Genomic DNA, 22661 nt, shown 5'->3' with positions numbered 1-22661 from the left:
GACGAAGACATGAAGCCGCCATTGCATAATTTCGATTTACCGTGCTTAAAGTGGGGGAACCAGAAGCTTCTACGGTGTATGAAGGTTGAATCCACCGCCGATCGGCCGGAGACTTCAACGCCGCCGCCGCGGCGGAATTCCGAGTTTAGGTTTAGATCGAGTGACCGGTACCGGTTTCCGTCGTCGGAGAAACTTCCGGCGAGAATAACCGACGGTGAGATTGAGGCGACTAGAGAGAAACTGATGTTCGATTTTCAAAAGGAGGTTGTGAAGATGAAGGACGCTATTCTCCGTGACACGGCGGCGGCAACGACGGCGGCGGCGAGTAATCAGACGCCCTGGAATCTACGGACGAGACGAGCTGCGTTGACGGCGGCGAACGGCATGAATGTTAATGTTAATAATAACGGTGAAGTTTTGAAATTGAAACCTAATTCTAATGGTTCTTCTTATTATTCTCCGGCGTTAACGGCGTCAAACGACGCCGTTAATGCGAGTGTTAGTGGTGAGAAGAGAGAGAGGCCTAAGTTTTCCGTTGCGCTTTCACGCCGTGAGTTGGAGGATGATTTTATGGCCATGGCTGGACGGAGATTGCCACGTAAGCCCAAGAAACGACCGCGTATTGTTCAAAGGCAATTGGATGTAAGTCAAATCTCTGATTAATAATAATATTATTATTATTATTATTATTATTATTATTATTATTATTGTTATTATTATTATTCTGATTGTTTGTTGATTGATTATATTTCAGACTCTGTTTCCGGGATTATGGTTATCGGAAATAACTGCTGATATGTACAAAGTTCCTGATGAGTCTGAGACCGCCGGAAAGGTAATAGTTCGATTATTATAATTGTTCGTCGGAAAGTTTGTTTATTTTCTTCCGGTTAATTATTTTTCGTTCAACTGTGTCTGTGAACGTTCGATAATGTGTTTGTTTACGCAATAAAGGTTTTTAAATTTTAATACTTTTTTTTAACTTTATTAGCAAAATTATTAACTATAAAAACAAAAATATACACGAGTATTATGTGATTAATATTTTTTTGAACAACATTATGTGATTAATTTGTATGTAAAAATTCAGTAGGATCGGATCGGTTTTGCCATTCAAAGAGGGAGGGGGGGGCCGCGGCGCAACTTGTTGCCGCTTACCGACCTTTTTATTGTAATTGGATCCTTTTATTTGTTTTAATCCTAAAAGAAATAAATATGAATGTTAAAAAAACAAACACAAACCTTGGTAGTCGGATTGAACTGTTGACACTGACCATTCTCGATTACCAAATCAAATAAAACACTGTTTGTGTTCGTTCATTTGTGTTTATGAACCAGCACGAACAAGAAATTTTGTTTGATTAGCTGTTTGTGAACCGTTTGTGTCCGATAAAAGCTTAATGGATGAACATGAGCAAGACCTTGTTTGGTTCGGTTCGTTTACAAGTTGTTCTTATTGTTGAATTGATTTCTTATTATCATATATTTTGATTTTGATTTTGATTTTGATTTAATCTATGCAGAGGTAGCATTTGGGATCTGTCTGATAACAACAATGGAGAAGAGTGAAGAGTATGATGATGAATAACTGGAATACTTGGTGTTTGATTTCTTCAAAATGGGGATTTTATGCTGATTTTGCTTCTGATAGTAGTCAAAACATGTTAATAGATGTGTTTCTTTTCTTCTTATTTCTTATAGATGTTCAACTGAATTTAACTTGATTGTGCTTTGATCAATTCATATCCATATGCTCTGCAAAATTTGATTGATATGAGCCATGTATGATCGATCTCTTTTTGGTGAACCCTTTTGATCAATCTTTCAAGATATGTGAGAATTTGTTGATCTGATCTGTTGTTTATAGGCCAAATAGGTGGTTGGTTTGTTCTTGATTTATACACAAACTGGAGGGAAACATTAACCCAAGAACTTTGACTTTGAAACCAGGAGTGTAAAGTTGTATAAATGCTAGTAAACGAACCGCGTTTAGTGAAACGATCGTTAACTGTTTGACATGAAGTTTGTTTATTTAATAAATGAACTAACATCAACAATAATTTTGTTCATTTAGTTAAATGAATATGAACAAATGTTACGTTTGTTTATGTTCTTTTGTTGAAGTTCTTTTATATATTGATTTAACATTTTTAGCCAATTACATTTTGGTTTAGTTTATGGAGTTAACATATGTTGTGTTGTGTTTATTCATTTATGTTCATTAGTTTAAATTTGTTTAAGTTCATTTATTTATAAATTATATCTTTTTTAACCCATTACATTTAAGTCTTAGTTTACAAGTTTCTGTATTCCATTTTTTGTTCACATTAGCTAGTTAGTTGTTTCGTTGAGTTATGTTTGGTTGTGTTCGTTCATCTATTTTATTTATTCGTTTGTGTTTGTGAACCTTTTGTTCATACTATTAATGGTTTATATACCCCAGTACCCCACTTCACCAAAATTCAATATATTCTACCAAAAATTACATACACACAAACAAGATGAATGACAATCAAAATATATTCATTCCGCCAGAGGATTATAATAATATATTTTCCACATTTATGAAAGTGTTCCATATACCACCTTGATGAATGAAAAGAAGTTCAAGACAGTCTAAGAGTTAGAAAGAAAAGTCGTGAAACGGGTAAGAGCCGTCCTTGAAAAGCGTACAAAATTTTTGGGTTAAAGATGAGAAAAAAATTTGGGCGTAAGTAACAAAAGTTTTTTTATTGGGCTTAAACAATTAAATTATTAAATGGACTTATTGGTTATTATTTGATTTGTGCAAACTTTTATTTTTCATTAGAATGGGCTCAAATGAATTGGTTAATTGAGTTTAAACATTTTGAACACATATTTTTTTCTTTTTTCTTTTATTCAACAAATCCTTCAAATAAAATACTTGCTAAATTACCACATCGAGATACACTCGTCTTTCAATCCAGGAAAAACTTTCGTCTAAAGCCAACACCCATGAACACTCGCCCAAAAGTGCGATGATATAAAACTCATTCGGTTAAATAATCCAACTAGTGAAAGTCACATACTCTCCCATCGTCACCCTAAAATAAAATGCTAGAGGCTGAAATAGGGCTGTTCAAAAAGCTCGGATAAAACTAACTAAAAAAAACTTGATTTGAAACATCTTGAGCTGAGTTGGCTCATTGTTGTTATCTAGCCAAAATCGACCTAGGCTCGGCACGATCATGGCCTGGCTCGTTGGCTTGATTTTAATCTCGTTTAACTTCAAAATCGAGCTAGAACCTTAGTTGAGTTGCCCCGTTTAAATTCGATCCCGAGCTCGAAACCACCCTAGCTCGACTTGTAAACAACCCTAGGCTGAAATATAACCTGAGTAACATAAAACAACCGCTCCATCACTAACTTATTGACAACGCATATTCTTTTTTTAAAAAAATATCAGGCCTACATGGGTGATCAGGCCCGGGCAATATAAACCCAATTAACCAATTCATTTGTAACATATTGCAACTTAACTTTAGATCTTTTGTACCTCTAGTTGGACGAGGATTTTAGTAATGTTTTTTGAAAGCAGTTATTATCCGCCCGGTGAGTTTCTTCTCTGTCTTATTATTATATTCTTCTAATCACGGTATTTGTGTTCCTGTTTTAATTTTTATTGCGTTTAATTATATATCCAAGCATTGTATGTATATTACCCACGTTCACGTTCATGTTCATGTTCATGTTCATGTTCATTCTAGTAGTATTAATTGATTACGTACAACATAATAATAATACTTTTACTTTAGATCAACCTGTTCATTTATGTATATGCTAATAATAATAATAATAATAATAATAATAATAATAATATTATTATTATTATTATTATTATTATTGTTGATTGGTTGATTTTATGGTTTAGGTAAAAATGTTAGTAATGAGAATAACCCTCGCGTGTTCTTGGATATATCCGTCGATGGAGAACCTGCTGAAAGAGTAATAATCGAGGTCAGTCGATTAGTAGTATGTTTGTTACAGGCCTGTAAACGAACACAGACAAGGGGATGTTCGTGTTCATTCATTTAACATTAAACGAATACGGACATGAACACCTAGTTGAATGCATATTATTTGTTCATGATCGTTTATTTAAAAAATGAATATGTCCGTGTTCATTTATGTTCGTTTGTTTAACTTCTAAATGAACGGTTCACGAACATAAATGTGCATAACTGAACGAAGATAAACAAAACAGAAATGAACTTATATAAACAAATGTAAATGAACATAAACACACATAAATGAACACATTTTAATGAATACAAATGAACGAATACTTCTAAATAATATTTATAATTATTTTTATTAATATATAAATGAACTTAAATAAAGAGACATGAATGAACATAAATAAACAAACATAACTGAACGAACGAAACATGTGTTCATGTTCGTTTGTTTGTTAAATAAACGAACATAAACGAACTTCCCATCAAATGGTTCATGAACAGTTCACCGATCGTTCGGTTCGTTTACAGGCCTAGTAGTTAATTTGTTTCTTCATTAGCTTATCGATGTATTTCATATATTCAATGACTGAATATATTCATGCAGCTTTTTGCTAATGTCGTGCCTATAACAGCTGAGAATTTTCGAGCACTCTGCACAGGTAGTCTGCGCCCGTAATAAGATATTCAAACATTTGTTTATAGTAATTTCAATATATTATTATTGTTATTGTTGTTGTTGTTATATGTGTAGGGGAAAAGGGGATCTCAAAAACTTCTGGAGTGCCATTGCACTACAAAGGAGCTGTATTCCGTTGTATCTATAAAGGCTTATTGGCTGAAGTATGTTGTTTATATGCTTATGAATAGATATTTAATGGTTTTTTATTTACAATACTTATTTTCAGTTCCGCTGTTTAGCGAGGTTTTTTATTTACAATAGATATTTAATGGTTTTTTATTTACAATACTTTTTTGGTTTTAAGTTATTAACTTATTATTGTTAGTTAAATAGCTGAATTAAATTGAAGATATTGGTGTATTCGAGGAGTTCTGGTTAGCTGAATTAAATTAAATTGAACACCCTTTTATCTAACGGTCTTGTGTTTTTATCCTAAGGGTGCTAGCTGGTTAGACTCCTTTTTTGTTTATTTTTATAACAAATTCAAAGGAGTTGAGATCTCTAAGCAGCCATAATTCTTGATAACTTGAGCACTCATCCGACTCGATTATGAGGTAAATCTCCATAATTATTAATGCACATATATATATATATATATATATTTTAATAATAATGTTGAAATTTGATATGAAACATCAGCTTTACTAGATAGTGGCTGGTTGTGGATCTGAGTTTCAAGTGTTGAGAGTGACCGTAGCTGTTTTTCAGTTACACTAACAGATAGATCGGTCCAAAACAAGACAAAAGATACGGACAACTCGAGTCAACCGTGGTTAGCTCGGTCAACCAGACCAACAACGTTTGTCGTTTGGAACGGGAGGTATAAACGCACACTTAAAACTATTCTGTTTTTTTTACCTGTTATGTTTTATTAAAATATTTAAACGCGTGAGAGACAAACCAAACTTTAACTTTAACAACCCGATCCGACAAACAACATAGTAAGAGCATTCTCAACCCGTGCCTTGTAATTGTGCGAGTGAGTTTTTAAATTATATGGTATGGTTACGAGTGGTTGTGAGTAGATGAGAGAGAAAATGTTATACGAGAAAGTTAAATTTTGAGGTTTCAGCGTTCGTGTCGTATAATTTTTAATATTTTCTGAAATTGGTTGTGAGTAGAGCAGAAAGAAAAGATAATAACAAAGTTATAAAAATGTTTATTTAATTTAAAGTGAAAAAAAAAATGTAATGATTTTTGATGTAATTATATGAAATTTTTAACAAGATTGAAAATAACCAAGTAAAATGGATGATTAAGATTGAAAATAATTAAACGTTATTTGCTTATTGATAATTATTATCATAATTATCGATATCATTATTGATTATCTCGTTGTTAGTATTATCGTTATTATTTTGTGGACTAATTAACGAACGAGTGTGTACATTTATTTGAGCCAACAAGTGTTTCATAATAATAAATTTGAAGTATACCAGCATGTTGGAACAACGGTAAATTACTATTATTGTTCAACATTCTTGTAACTATTATTAGTTCTAAATTCTAATGTTATGAACATGATTAATATTTTTTTTCTGGATATAGGTGTAGATATATATACACACACATTTATGCAAAGACTACACAACAAATTACATGTTAGGACATAAATACATAAAGTTAGAATTAAACTACAAGAATGAGTTATGCATATTTGTATGCAGTAACAGTTATATATGTATACACTTAATAAGATTAACCACTCTTGTTTTGTATTCGTCCATCGGTCCATGATGTACAAGTGTCATACATAGCATAGACTTAAATTTTAATTAAACTGGTTGATTACTTGAACGTATAAACCTACGAGTTCACCAGCTATTTATAGTTAATCGTATTAGGCTTTTTTTTTCAGGTGTTTTGTCATTGGCATGGTTGGAATAGGTAATTAACTAGAATATATGAGGATAAGAGGACAAATGTGATGGAGTCTGATCAAGGTAATTATATCTTCAATCCTAAATTGATTCATTCAAATAATTAGATTTAATATAGTTTTTGTAATCATGTTTAACACGCTGATTACATATAAACGGCTAGAAAGAATATAATAATATAAAAAATACTAAAATATACCGTTTTGACCGCCTTGTTTAGGCACAAAAGAAAAATCTTTAGAGAGAGCTATTTCTTCTGGTGAAATTTCTGAAGGTATTGCGTTTTTTAATCCTATTGTTTGATTGATTGTATGGCTTAGTTCAAGATGTGAGTGATGAGAATAACCCTCGTGTGTTCTTGGATGTATCCATCAATGGAGGTCTTGCTGAAAGAATGGTAATCGAGGTTAGTCGGTCAATCAGTAGTATCCTAATTTGTTTCTTCATTAGCTTTTCGATGGATGGATTTCATTTATTGCATGTATTATATTTGCAGCTGTATAAGAATATCGTCCCTAAAACAGCTGAGAACTTCCGAGCACTCTGCACAGGTAGGCGTCTGTCTGCTATGCTCTGCTACGCGAGCATATTATAAGATATTAGTAACATTTGTTTGTAGTAATTGTAATGTTTAATTATTGTTATTACGTGTGTAGGGGTAAAGGGGAACTCAAAAGCTACCGGAAGGCCATTGCACTACCAAGGAACTGTATTCGATCATATCATTAGAGGCTTATATGCTCATGTATGTTATTTATATAAACGCTTATCTCAATCAAATAGTTATTCAAAGGCTTTAAAAAGAAAACATATGCTTTGAGATTGGCGTTTTCAAATGCTTCGGGAGTTTGTTTACACTTACACCAGGCGTTTATGTGTTTTAACTTTTTTCCGTTGTTGCAGGGAGTTGATCTCTCCAAGAAACAAGATGGTATGTATTTTATTTATATTCGTATCTTGTTTTTCGACAGAGTGTATGGGGCTGATCTTTTAATGGTTTGCATCTGCACGCAAATGCGAGGATAGCATCTATGGAGGATATTTCAAAGGTACAATACTAAAATTGTTTTATGAGTTTTTATTACTACCTAAACTCAAGTTGGTACTAATAATCTTCTGCGGTTTTTTTGTAGATGAGAATTTTCAACTGCTTCATACTGAGCCTGGCATGCTATCTATGGGAAATAGAGGCCCATATACAAATGGATCTCGGTTCTATATAACCTTCGCACCTGCACAATTGCTTGACGGGTAATTCATAAGTCTATTATGGACACATCATTAGCTATATTGCACTTTCCGTGGATGCATTTCAAGTCAATTTATCTTTTAAGAAACGTCTTTCAAAATTAACATTCAAGGGCTTTTATTATTAGTTTATAATTAAATAATTGATTTAGTTGTTTGACTACTAACTGTTTTTAACCCTTGTTAAACGGTTTTATGGCAGGTTCCATGTTGTTTTCGGGAAGGTAATAGAAGGAATGTCAAAACTCTATCATAATAACCAGATGGTAACACTTGGAAAACCTTCTGGGGTGGTACAAATAACAGACTGCGGTCAAATTTCTAAAGATAAAGGTATCGCATTTTTAATCCTAAATTGATTTGTTCAAACAAGTGGCGAAGCTTGGACAAGTTCGTCAAGGGGGGGGGGGGACTCAAAATGTATTAAAAAAATCTTAAACGAGGGTTGGGGGTGGACTCAATTTTTTGGTAAAAAAACGGGTATATTTACACTACGTATATAAATTTTCGGGCGAAAAAAGGGTCAATTTACAATACTTCGCAAAAAAACAGGGGGAGCCGGGGCCACCCACGGCCCTAAGGAAGCTTTGTCCTTGGTTCAAACAGTCGAATTTTATATAGTGCCTTTGATCTTGCTTAACATATTGATTGCATATAAAAGCTAGATTTCCAAAATGAATACTAACATATACCGGTTTGCCTACCTTTTTAGGCGAAAAGAAAAAAACTTTAAAGAGGGCTAGTTCTTCTAATGAGGGGGTAAAAGAACACAGCGATGAAAGAGAGAAACGAAGGAAGTACTCGTCATCACCAGGGCTGTTACAACTTTTAGGCTCTGCTGAAATTTCTGAAGACAAAGAGAACAATGTGATGGAGTTTGATCAAGGTATTTCATTTTTTTAATCCTAAATTGATTCATTTTTCTGACACATTGATTGGATATAAAAGCTAGAAAGAAAAAGAGAATATTAATGTATACTGTTTTGATGACCATTTTAGACAAGGAGCCTGAGAGTGCCCCCCCCCCCCCCCCCCACCCCCACCCCCCAACAGGTCGGGGTTGATAGCGTTATGGACCTGAGGCAGCAGAGTGATTGGATGATGACATCCATTCGCGAGATTGCTAGGACGGGGGTGTTCACTTACCAGATTGGCCTTTACTCCGTCCACATCTGGGTAGTCGTGGACAAGATTAGTTGGTTAGGATCTTGTATTTTGTTTGGCTTTTGAGTTTTACTTGTCTAATGTATTTCGTTTACACTGTTTCTGTTTTAAGTTTTGTTTGTGATTTTTTCCTGGATCATTTGACCTAAAAGTAGGAGAATCTTGTTTTTCCCTTGGATTTTGGAACCATAAAAAAATTTGGAACCGGGACACCATCGACCAAAGAAACTTCGATTGAACTCTTTCAAGTGACGAGTGTTCCTGGCATAGTATATTATTGTTATAATAATGTTTAGGTTAAAACGGAACTATAAATAATATCTCTTGATATTGGTCAGTAGTTGCTACATGACCATTAAAAAAAATAAAACAAATATTACCTTTCTTTATGAACTTTGTTGCAATTCTAACTGATATTGTGCATTGATTCCTAAACAAAGACCAGTTACTAAGACAGTGTACATGAGTTGTGCAGTATTCTCAGCAAACTGGTTGCACAACACAATCGAAAATAGAAAATTGTACCAATGCTTAAATTGCGATAAAGTGTTAATTTTTATTGTATCGATGCTTAAATTGCGATAAAGTGTTAACAAGTTTAGCATTTTTATTTGATCCATGATAAGTCAACAAATCATATACATGTGGAAGGGTGAAGCTTGTATTATAGCCCGGGTGGTTCCCGGCATCCCGGTTTTTTGCTCAGTAGTGCAAATTTATGTGTTTTCATTTGAAATTTTTATACGTATTGTATATGTACTCGTTTTCGTTAGAAAATTTTGATCCCGGGTGTCCCCGATACATGAAACTTTTTATACGTATTGAGTATTGTCATCCCGGCGTTTTTGTTTAAGCTTCGTCATGGAACGTATTCATCAGGGCCATCCAGTGCACGAGGCTCCAACATATGCAGGGATTAAGGGTTACGTTCCGAGTCAACTTGCCTTGCACTTTTGTAAGTGGTTTTTTCCAATTAACTATTATAAGTTATAGATTGAACCATGAGTATATAAACTATGTATAAGAGATTCAAATCGTGGAAGCGGACCTTTTCTTTACTTATTTCATGTAAGAATTCGTTGTCCGATTGAACCTGCTTGTTCCTGGATGCTCCATAGGTATCTACAGCTATTGTTGTTGAACCTTTGGGTAGGCTCTACAGGATCAACAACAATAGTTGCACAGAGTACGGTAGAATTCTTTGGTACAGTCATTCAGGAAGTCCCTCCGAGGACGACTCCCATACAATTTTGTGAGGGCTAGAGAAGCGCCTATGAGTAAAGCAACGTATACATATAACTGCTTGTCACCGATACAACGCCATCCATTCCAAGTTTAGGAATTACAACTCACAAGAGATGGTCAATTTAAGACATGTTAGGTTTAATTAGTCCATTTCATACATATTAATAAATTATATATTCCATCAAGATCGAATCCTTAAGATAACCAAATAATACACTAACAAAAGAACAAATTAAATAATAAAATGCATATTGCCATCGGCAGAAGATTTCCCTACGGATCTAACCCTTATGGGAACATAAATATTTATTATACATATGTTAATGCGAATGAATCTATGATCAATATCCAGGGAGCCTTTTCATAAACTCGACTAGCGAACCAGGAGAAAATGAATTAGTGGTCTTGTTTGGAGACGTCGATGATACTGCATCTGACAACTTCAAGTAGCCATGGGGCGAGAAGAGGTAATCACTATTATTAGGTGTAAAAAGTGGTATATCGGATGCAAAGATATTCAAAGGCGCATTAAACACCGGACTCTTCAATTTCACAACATTATTTCTCATTGCAAAACTCATTCTCCTTAAGACCATATCCATCAACTAGTGTTTTGTTCTTTTGTTGTTGTTGTTGTTGATGTTTAGAGCATGATTTACCTGTGAGCTTTTGAACAAGCACCATGAATTCATGAGGTTTGGTGTGTATGACTTTTGGAGAACAAGTATAGATTATCATCGGTTTTCTTATCTGCGGCTGTTGTTGCTGGCGCTTGTGAATGACGTGAGATTCTTGTTTGATCTTTAATGACGTCAGCCGTGGACCATTGATTACGACTCCATTTTTCGTATGTTGTTTGTGATCACCATCAAGAAACCTTTTAGGACTCATTTTTACACCAAAGATATAAACTTTTTATAACCAAACCAAGATAGAGGATCGCAAAAGTTTGATATATTAATTTAGATGGATGTTAATAAGGGCAGTTCTATTTATTTATACACACATATGTATTAAGGTTGAAGTTGGAAGCCGACTATGGTTGACATTTTTTTATTAATATAATTATTATTTATTATTTTGTAACAAAAATAATAAGAAAAAAAACAAAGGGGTTGTTAACTTTAGTAAAGGTGACGTCGCAACGGGATTGTTAATTCTAGTCGAGGTGACTTTGACTTTATTATCCGTTGTCTAGTAGTAAAGCCAATATTCTAGTTTGTGTTTGTGTTTGTGTTTGTGCTTGAAGTTGTTTTCTGATTTGCTAGTGAAAACTGCTGAAACAAAAATTCATCCAACGGTATAATATTATCAGTACTTTACAAAATGTGAACCCCGCATGTTGGGTCTACAAATTTGAACCTCGCACGTTGCGGTGGCGTTTTGGTTTGTTATGATACAAAACTTGCTATCACAACCCAAATAGAACTTGCTATAAAAAGTAAAAAGTAATAAATATACACTTGCAAAAAAGCGTCAGTTTCAAAAAAAAATATTTTTTTAAAAATAAAAAAGTGTATAGATAAATAACAAATATAAGAAACCATAGTACTAAAAAATAACAAAAAGTTTAAAACTTATATTAGTAGAAAGCCCAAAATTTCTTATGATCAAAAGTTTGTGAAAAATACAAAAAAGCCACTTAAAGTTGTATTAACTAACGATTGGTGGATGATGTTAATGTGTTGAACTAAAACTAATAATTAATTGAAACTTTTGTATCATAAAAGCTTAAAATAAACCATTAGATCAAAATTGATGTTTTAAAAAAACCATAAGGACCAAAATTGAAGTTCTCTGATCAACAAAACATGAAGTTCAACTTTTTGAACAATAAGTGTCATGAGAAAGTGGTAAATACAGGGAAAAAAAAAGTGGTAACGCATCAACCGTACCAATTTTTTCAGTTCGGTATCAAAAACACCAAAAAAAAAGTAAACGATATGGAAAAGATAAAAAGGTGAATAACGGTACCGACAAGACAGAAATCATGATACACTACTAGAAAAAAGTAATGTTTCCTACAAAACTTTCAAACGCATTTCTCACGAACACTATTTCCTACACATTTCCAACGAAATTCCAACAAAAAAAGAAAACCATAAATTTGCAACAAAATTGTGACAAAATAGGGACAAAAGGCAATGGTGTTGGAAATGCGTAGCAAGTATTCCTACACAATTCCAACAAAATAATAGTTGCACACTTTCATTTAACATTTTTGTTAGAAATGCGTAACAAAGAAAACAAAATAAATAAATAATAGTTTTGGTTGGAAATGCGTATGAAGTATGTCAACAATTCTCATTGATGTTTATTTTTTTTAATATAATAATTTTTATTTAAAATTAAGTTATTTTTTATTATTTGTAATAAGTAACCGTATTTGCTGCTTTTTTTGTACTAAAGTTATCGATATAATATTATAAGTTTTTTAAATTTATAATCATATTGATGATAATAGTAATAGGTATTAATTTACTTTTTATGCAATATTTTTTTGTCAAAGTTACGTAGAAAAAAAAAGAAAATAAATAAATATTAGTAATAATACATGTCTATTTGTTTTTAATAACAAAGTTAGTAATTTACCTATACTATTAAAATAAAATCATTATTTTGCATGCTATTTAACTAGAGTAGCCAACTAAAACTATCCGTAGTGGGTGAGGAAAGGGGCGATTTGGGGCGCGAACACCGCCCCCTGGGCAAAATGTGGGGGGGGGGGGGGGCGACCGGTTTTATCGCCTCACTTCCTTTTGTTTTTATTATTATTATATTGTGTTTGTGAGGGAGATATATATATACATATATATGTATATATATAGGCCTAAAAAACCATAACACCCCAAAAACAAATTCAGGCGTCACGTGTCACAGTTCGCCCAATTTGTAGTCCCTCTCTACTACGTATAACCTAAGATGCCAACCAATATTATTACCATTTATACATATATACATATATATGTATATATATAGGCCTAAAAAACCATAACACCCCAAAAACAAATTCAGGCGCCACGTGTCACAGTTCGCCCAATTTGTAGTCCCTCTCTACTACGTATAACCTAAGATGCCAACCAATATTATTACCATTTATAATATTATTTTTAAAGTTAAAAATGTAACTTTAAATGTTGTATTAAATGAAGTTTTTAAATATTTATGAATTAAAATTTTTAATTTATCATTCTTTATATCTTATGAATCCATAATCCATAATGTATATTATTAAACTAGCTTTTGAACCCGTGTATTACACGGGATTTGTCAAATAATAAAAATAAATTAAATCCTTTATTTCAGTTTTGATTCTCAAAATACTTATAAATTAATTTAATGTAGATTTAATGGAAAAAAATAAACGGTGTGGTCAACAAAAAGTACTAAAATAGCATGGTTTTAATGGAAACGTCAAGAAATTTTAAAAAAAGTATTAAAGTTGTGTAATTGGTCATACCTCAAGTATGAAAATGAAACTTAATTCAATAATGAATAAAATCCACACTATGTTATAACCCACTTGACAAAATGGTTTTGACCCATGACCCATGAATAACTATAATGAATGAGATGAGAGATTAAAAATCAGGAGAAGTGTAGGCTTGACACCTAAGCTTCAACATTTTTTTTATTAGTATTGTAAGATTTGATTCTCATAATACTTATAAATTAATTTAATGTAGATTTAATGGAAAAAAACAAACGGGTGGTTAACAAAAAGTACTAAAATAGCATGGTTTTAATGGAAACGTTAAGAAATTTTGGAAAAAGTATTAAAGTTGTGTAATTGATCATACCCCAGGTATGAAAATGAAACTTAATTCAATAATGAATAAAATCCACACTATGTTATAACCCACTTGACAAAATAGTTTTGACCCATGACCCATGAATAGCTAGAGTGAATGAGATGAGAGATTAGGAATTAGGAGAAATGTAGGCTTGACACCTAAGCTTCAACATTTTATTTTTATTAGTATTGTAAGATATAATTTTTTTGTTATATTTTTTAACCATCTGTGTATTACATGTCTGTTTGTTTTTAAATAAAAAAAAGTTACCGGTAATGCGATATAAAGGTGTAAACGAGCCAAGCTCGAGCTTGTTTGTACTTATCAGAGATCGAACTCGAACACGACTCGTTTCAAGCTTTCTTTACAAAGCTCGAACCCGGCTCACGAGTTGTTTTTCAATCTTGTGCTCGGTTCATATATTATTTATTAATTAATTTACGTACGATTTTAATTATTTTCATATATGTTAGAGAAAAAACTTAAATGAGCCTAAGGCCAGCTTGAGCTCGTGTAGTACCTTATTCATGTTTGAACTAAACATGTATTGATTTTTTATGAAATTCCTATTGATTTAGTTATTTATAAAAATTATTTTCGAGTTAACGTTCAAGAATAAATCAGTAAACTGCACTGATCATAACAAAAGTGAGTACGTCTAAACTCTTTACAAGTAAATATGAATGAGCCATTTATACAAAAGTTTACATGGGACTATAGATACCCAAAACTTTATTATCTGCTGGCATTCAAGCTAGTTATACCTGTGTCTGGATCTTTACATATAAGAGTTAGATCTAATACACAAAGGAGATTCTCTATGTGAAGCGAAGCGAAGGAAAAGTTGTTTTCAAGATCAAGATTGGCAGATTTATTATTAATTAATTAAATTATAGACGTGTTTAATTATTTTTAAATATGCTGAGAAAAATCTTAAATGAACTTGGTTGTGCTGTATGAAATTATCACATTTAAATGCAGAGGAGATAAATTAAAAAACACACATGGCTTAGTAAGGCTTGACGAGCCTAAATGAATTTCCCTTACAAGACTCAAGTTTGGGCTCAATAACTAAACTAGCATTATTTAAGGTTGATTTCAGGTTTTGTTTTATCAACCGAGTTCAGGTAGCTTGCGAGCTGGTTGCTTCTTTCAAGCTTTTTTTATAGATTTAAGCTCAAGTAGCTCGCAAACCCGTATGCTCATTTCGAAACCAAGCATATTGCAAGCGGACCGACTTTTGTCGAGCTTGTAATCTATTTGAGCTCAAGCGGCTCGACTTAAACTCAAAAAAGAAATACTAACAATATAAACACATCATAAGCTATACGAGTTGTGACATTCGTCAATTTCGGGTCCGAATAGTATTCGTTTTGTAAACATTTATTATGTAAACCGACCCGTTTTGTAAACCGACACTTTGGAAATAATCAAAATGATGAATTTTATGTTACGATATTGTTTTACACTTGTTGGGTCTTGAAAACATTCAACTTGGTCTTTAAAACGCTTAAAAATCACTTAAAACGAACTACGGGGACCAAAACTGCCATTTTTGAAAAATCAGGAAATAACCCCTTGGCGGGGCGCAACGGGGGTGGTTGCGGGGCGCGAAGGCAGGTCTGCAGCTGCACGTTTTTTTGGTTATTTTTATGCATACATGTGACCAAAACACCCCATTTTCATTCAAGACCCTTTATGCTTTACCATTTCAACTTACCCTATATATACACCACCCTTTCCATCCATTAATCTCTGCTACAACTCCAAATTTCTCTCTCAAATTCAAAGATCTTAAGGTTATTTTCATTGTGTTCTTGGATGTTTGACTTCTAAAAGTCAAACTGAGTTTTATCTTTAATTCTAACTTGTTCATCTAACATTACTAACTCTTGAATATGATGGTACAACATATATATATTACACACCCCTTGTTACCTTTGTTAGTTACTTCACCGACTCCGGTTGGTTAAGTTTCGAACGTCATAAGGCAAGGCTTCATGGAGGACTTCGAGTTCTTGATATATATATAAACACACATAACTTATTTATACATATTATTTATGCCTAACTTCTGCTCATTTTAGTTTGTTAGTCACATTTACAAGTCTTGGGTATGTGGAGACCATCGATGAACTCATTGTGAGATGGAAACCGAACCAAACCGAACTTTTGTTAAAAAGGCTTGTTGTTGACTTTTTAGTTGTAGAACTTAAATATTTTCATTTGTACATTATTATACAAGATCTATGATATATGGGTATGTGGAATCCATCTATGAACTTGTTGTGAGATGGAAACCGAACCGATCCGATTTTTACTCGCTTAAGACACACAAATGTGTTTTTAGCTATCAAGACTTGTATATTTCTTTAAAAATAGTTTACAAACTGATTTTTATTATTTTCTTAAGTACTTGGAAATGTTGGATCTAACTTGACCTCATAACAAAGTTTGGACCGACAAAACCGAACACTCGCTTAACGTACGTTGTTAGTTCTAAACAATAGATCTACATAATTGGTTAAGCCTTATAAAGTTTTTGTGAGTTATCTCATAACAATTAATATTTTGGAAAGTTGACTTTGGGTTTGACCATTCGTCAAGACCCGAACCAACAACCCGAACACTCGTTAAAGACCCGTTTTAGTATCTTTAGCCTAATGGAACTTGCATTTTAGCAATTTCCCCACCTTATTACTTAACATTGGTTAAGTAAATATTAAGGTTAGATACTTTAACCCGGTTTTGAGCAAACTTACATTTTTAAAAGGGTCATTATTATAAATTCTTAAATAGTTACATTTTAAACCTTGAACTTTAATTGATTACTTTTTGCAACAATTATTTTATTTAAAGATTTTCAAGACAACCTTTCTAAATCCAAGACTTTCTTTTATTTAGGCTCCATACGTTAAACTCGTCGTTCCGGCAAATCTCCAAATAATCAATCTTTCAAGTTTATTACTTGAACGTGAGTAACTTCATACCCCGTTTTCTATCTTTTATTTTGGGGGTGACATTTCATCTTATCTAAACTAAATGTTTTATACTTGTGTCTTAAACCACAAACATTGTTGTATACTTTACTTGAATAATTGCTCGATTTGGTGTTCTATGCTTATTTGCCTATGTGTTTACCGCTTTTGGATGGTGGAACTATAAATCCTAGACCATTTGGCAACCCCTCATGGCAAGGTGTTGTTAAATATTGTCGCTTTAAATAGTGTCATGCGCTTATGGGCAATCGTCGCACCCCGGCATGTTCCGTCGCCGTCGGGGTGTGACACGAGTGTTTGTATTATTTTTGGTGTTTAAATTTTTTTACATAAGTTACATGAGTGTTGATACTATTTTGGCTGTTTATTAATTTATATTTTGGGTTTAGCACTGAACTGTAGTAAACTTAACTGATACCAACCGGATTTTTTTGTATTCGCTACCGCCATGCACGGTATTTGTTAACTAGTTTTTTTTAATAATAGTTATTATGATCATTATTATTATTATTACTTATTCGTATATTTAATGTTGCTTGTGATAAAAAATAAGAGTATTGGTTTCATATAATCCAAATTATGCTCGATTGGTAAATATAAGTCCAACATTTGGAAATGGTAAAAAATAATCCCAACTACGCATGTGGGTGCAAAATTCACAGAAACTCAACCAGACGTTTGTTTTTAGTTATGTGGCCGCTGAGCTGTCTCTTAACCAGCTTACGGTGACAATGATGAGGCAATTGATTGAGGGAAACTTATCGGTCGATTTTATGACTTCATCTTCCGCCATTCTTTTCCACATTAACCTGTTCTTCACCATTCTCAGCAACCTTCACCAATTCATCATTCTTTACACCTCCATTTCACCGACCGCTTTCAACCCTGATTTATTACCACCACTATCATCCACCTCCATGACCACCTTCTATTACCACCACCACCACCACCACCATTATTATTATTATTAACACTATTTTCAACAATGTTCATCTTTTCCTTTCCCATAAACTTCACCACATGATCCAACGCCTCCTTTGCTCTTTCTTCATATACACCACCTCCTTTTACTTTCTCTCCGCCTCGGACGCAGCCGCCACATCCGCCTTACTCATCGACATTGCAACAATCTTGGTCGCAACTAGCAATAACCTTTCAGAATTAACTCAACAATCTGACCTAGGCCAAATTCAAAAGAAGCAAATTGGGGTTCAAGCGCGAGGCATGGGGGGTTACTAGAGGAGACGCGGGTGGGGTGGGAAAAGGAAAATATTTGTAACCTTTGTAGCTCAATTCCATCGATTTGGGGTTTTTAGGATTCTTACACGAGCTCAATTTGGGTTTTAGGGGTTAAAGATCGACCGGTAAGCTTCCCTCCGTCAATTACCCCATCATCGTCCCCATAAGTTGGTTAAGAGACAACTCAGTGGTCACGTCACTAAAAACAAACGTCTGGTTAAGTTTTCGTTAATTTAGCTACCACATGCGTAGTTGGAATTATTTTTTGTCATTTTCACAGGTGGAGCTTATATTTACCAATCGAGCATATTTTAAATTATACGAAGTCAATTTCCCTAAAAAATAATAATTGCTTTTTATATATGTGGTTATACTCCCTATTTTTATTAAATTTCCTCTATATACTTTTATATATGTGATTTCCCTCCCATTTAAGACACAAAATTGATTTTATTCATATTCCCGCTATATATGTTTTTAATATATTCGTCTCTCCCAGGTCACATTTGTAAATCAACTACAGTTTCCTCATGTTTGTAGTCGAGGAGTTAACAAGAAGAAATGAAGATGCAGAACGTCATCTCACGCCCAATCACAAACTCATGGATCGTGCAGGTACTTGTTTTGTATTTGGTACATTGGATAGTTTTTATTTTAATAATAGTTATTGATCTATAAAGATTATTGTGTAAGGTTGTGAATTTGGGGCTGAATTGAACATAGTTTGAGTTTTCTACATTGTTTAGAAATGATGCATGCCTGTGTGAGTCTTTGGATTTTCAGTCAACATAGTTGTTCAGTTTTATCTTTTATACAAGTTGTTGATCTCTTTTAATAATTAAAGTTTTGGTTTGCGTTAGTTGCCTTGACGTTTGCAGGATTGGGCTCATCTGTCGATGTTTTTAAAATGGTAAAAAGTTTGGTCGCAATGAATTAATGGGTTCAACTCTTGATCCTGTTTGTTGGTAAGAAATGTATGTAAATAAGGTCCTTTTGTTTTGAGTTTATTCTAGCTTAGCTTTTGGATACCTGTACAACAACTTTAATCCTAATGTTGGTAACCAAAAGACAGCTTACTGATTTGTAGGAACAAGTTGGAATAAAAATGATGAAGTTTAACGACAAAGCTCAACCGAACTTGGCAATGCTAAGCACCAACCATGTGCAGGTATCAATAACTATGAAGTTTTCAAATTTGGTTGTCAAATGCTTGATCAAACTTACAAGGGTCCTTTTTTGATTTATATATAGTTAATTTCTACACATTGGTTCAATATCTCTATTGCATCTTTTACAATTAAGTTTAACGCTTTCATGTTTCAATTTTATGCAGCTTCTTCACAGTACAATATCTTTGCATGGAACCCCAATCTATCATACTTGCCTACATTGATTATAATCTTCAGGTGCTTTGTTTGATTTATATAATGGAAAAACTTAGGGTTTGTACTAATCAAGTTTTCTTTTGAAAATGATTAGACTTTTGCGGCTCCAAGAATATTGACACCGACTGGCCAAATGGAAGAACAACAGGATATTAAACGGAAGGCAAGAGAAGACTTGGAACATTGAATGAAAGAAATGGAAAAAGCTTATGAAATATGAAGAAAAGATACAAAAGCTTGAAGAGTATAAGAAAGTTTGAGTCTTGTGCAAATTAGTAATTTGATTTTGTAATCATTCCTTCTAAAACTAGTTGTGTACTGTGTACATTTTAATTTAAATTATTGTTTGTTTGGTTGGATTTGTAAATTTTTTTTAAAACTAATTAACGTTTTATGCATGTTTAGCATAAACCATACAGATTTGTATATTTATTTTCTGAAATCATTTCGAAATACGCAGAAAAATATTAACACTAATATTAGATGCATTGAAAATGCATAGAATAAAAATATATAAATATAGAAAAAAATTGAATGTGTAGGAAAATAAAAGTAAAACTATTTAGATGTGTAGGAAATGCGTAGGAAATAATGAACAAAACTAATTAGATTGCGTAAGAGAAGTGTAAGAAAATATATCAATATGCGTAGGAAATGCGTAAAAAATTGAAAACAAAAGTTTTAGTTGCATGTGTTTGAAATGCGTTGGAAACTTCCAACGACATATTTTTGTGGGTAATGTGTTAGAAAATGTGTTGGAAATGCGTAAAAAAATATTTCCCACGAAACTTTTTCCCACAAACTTGTTTTTGTTGGAAATGGTGATTTCCTACGCATTTCCAACGAAAATTGACGTAGGAAGTCAGGCAATTTTCTAGTAGTGATAAGTCGGTATCAGTACTGGTATTTGGTTATAGAAAAAAAGAAAGTTTAGAGAGATACGGAAAAGATAAAAAGGTGAATAACGGTACCGACAAGAAAGAAATCATGACAAGTCGGTATTGGTATCGGTATTTGGTTAAAGAAAAAGAGAATTTAGAGAGAGATAGGTGACGGTAGCGTGTGTTTTCGGCAAGGCAGATCGGTAAGCCGGAGGTTGATCGGATGGTCGTGTTTAAAGACTACAATGTCATGTTATTCATTAGAGTTGAATGAAAAAAAGTGGTAATAATAATATTTGAAGGAAGAATATTAAAAGGCTATTCATTGATTTGACATTTGGCTCGTCACTCTTTTTCTTACAAAATATGAGTTTATTTATTTATTTATTTTTAATTTTTTTTAGTTGAATGGACAATACTTTATATGGGAAATTGGGATCGGTTTAAAATGAGTTGAATTTAAATGAGTTCAAGTTTATGTTGGTGGCAAGTGGTGAAGCTTTGAACGAAAACGAGGAGCAAGACAATACACTTATATAAAGACTCATATACGGAGGGGGTCATACTTAAATTTTTGGACGAAAACCGATCAATTTACATTGTTGAACGAAAAAATGAGGGGGGGGGGGGGTGTTTGGAGAGAGACCCGTAAAGAAGTTTACATTGGAGGTTGTTTGATTAATAAGTATGGTTTGAACTTAAGTTTCACTCATTGAGCATGATTTGTGCGTGAATGTAAATAAGTTTATTATTATATAAATATAAATTTTATTTGATATATTATGTACGCAATTACGAAATAACTATTACTTATAAATTTGTGACCAAACTTAATATAATAATAAAACTTTTCTTACACATAAAACCTTAAAACTATCACTATCACTATCACTATCACTATCACTGTGTTCTCGAGTCTTATTTAAAGAGGGGATGGAAAGAAAAGGTGAAAGAATCATGTTCCAGAGATTTTTTAAGGAGGGGAGGGGAAGAGAGAGAAAAGACTAGAAAATTTAAGTGTATAATCATCTTTCTAAATTGGAGAGATTATGAGAGAAAACGTGTTTGTATCATTGATTGCCTATTAATTCATACATTTTCTTTCCCTTTCCTTTCATTTTTATTAAACTCGGAAACACGAAATAAAGTAACACATTTTCCTCCCCCTCTTTCTTTTCTCTTTTATTTCTCCTCCTTTTCTTTTCTCTCCTTAAATGAAACTCGGGAACACAGTGTATAAGATGAAAAAAAATATATAAATGTATAGAGATAAAATAATTAAATGTTTGATGTTGAATAAATAATAAACAAGTAGAGTTGGATTTTAGAAAAGTAAAGTGAATCGAATTTAACTTCTCTTAAGTTAAATGAGTCAAGCTCAAGCCTAGACGGGCATAAGCTTACCTTAGCTTGTTTACACACCAAAATTCAAAAACTATCTCACATACTCATCAGATATATGTTACTCATTAAATTGAGTTGAGTTTAAACGAGCCCGAGCTTGAATATCTATCGATGCTTGTTTAATAAACTTGAAACTCCCAAGTTTCAGTTATTGAGATTGAATATGCCCAGAAATCTGAATAAGTCTATTGTTTATTAAACTTTTAGCTGCGCATTAAACGGATTCAACACGAGATTGGATGGATATTCTTAATTGTTTAAATTAATTAATTAAAAAGTAGTTTAAGGAAGTGTAGGAAATAACAAAATCAGGAAAAATAGAAATGGCTTGAATGTAAAAAAATAAAATAAAAAAAAAACTATGACTCTAATTTCTTTTTGATATCATTACATTAGTTATTTTAAAACTCAAATACTTTTCTCATAATTATATGAAGAAACACTAATTGACCCCGGGCAGATTACGGATAATCTGGGGGTTAAAAAGATGTTTCCCACGAGAGGTTAGGTCCGGCAAAGATGGTTCTTCTGATGACCTGCAAAACAGACACCGTGAGCTCGTCACTGAGAAGGGGGGTACCTCCTTGTGACCACCCTCCGGCGTGAGAATCAGACTAGATTGCTCTTGAATATAAGTGTATATTAAGAGATTGCTAGAGAAGATAAGATAATGAGATATCAGATAATGTAAGATAATGTGTCCATACCATTCCAAGGTGTTGGAGTATTTATAGCCGAAGGTAGGTTTCCAAGAAGGTACAGC

At 33.0% G+C, this 22661-nt stretch overlaps 1 protein-coding gene and 1 pseudogene across 1 annotated transcript; one reads left to right on the top strand and one right to left on the bottom strand.

Annotated features, from left to right (window-relative positions):
* On the top strand, nt 1-1739 carry LOC143631033 (uncharacterized). The gene is made up of 3 exons (XM_077099896.1): nt 1-642; nt 755-835; nt 1524-1739. The coding sequence occupies exons 1-3, from the start codon at nt 10-12 to the stop codon at nt 1527-1529; spliced, it is 720 nt and encodes a 239-aa protein (XP_076956011.1). The 5' UTR covers nt 1-9; the 3' UTR covers nt 1530-1739.
* An 8754-nt stretch (nt 1740-10493) lies between these two features.
* LOC143631032 (VQ motif-containing protein 8, chloroplastic-like) lies at nt 10494-11087 on the bottom strand (annotated as a pseudogene).
* Between the last annotated feature and the right edge of the window lie 11574 nt (nt 11088-22661).

Source organism: Bidens hawaiensis, unplaced genomic scaffold, assembly GCF_021521415.1.
Source record: "Bidens hawaiensis isolate Kalapana, Puna unplaced genomic scaffold, B.hawaiensis_p1.1 tig00005935_1, whole genome shotgun sequence".
In the NCBI taxonomy this organism is placed as follows: domain Eukaryota; kingdom Viridiplantae; phylum Streptophyta; class Magnoliopsida; order Asterales; family Asteraceae; genus Bidens; species Bidens hawaiensis.
The sequence above is the reverse complement of the archived record's forward strand: the minus strand, read 5'-3'. Positions and strand labels throughout refer to the sequence as shown.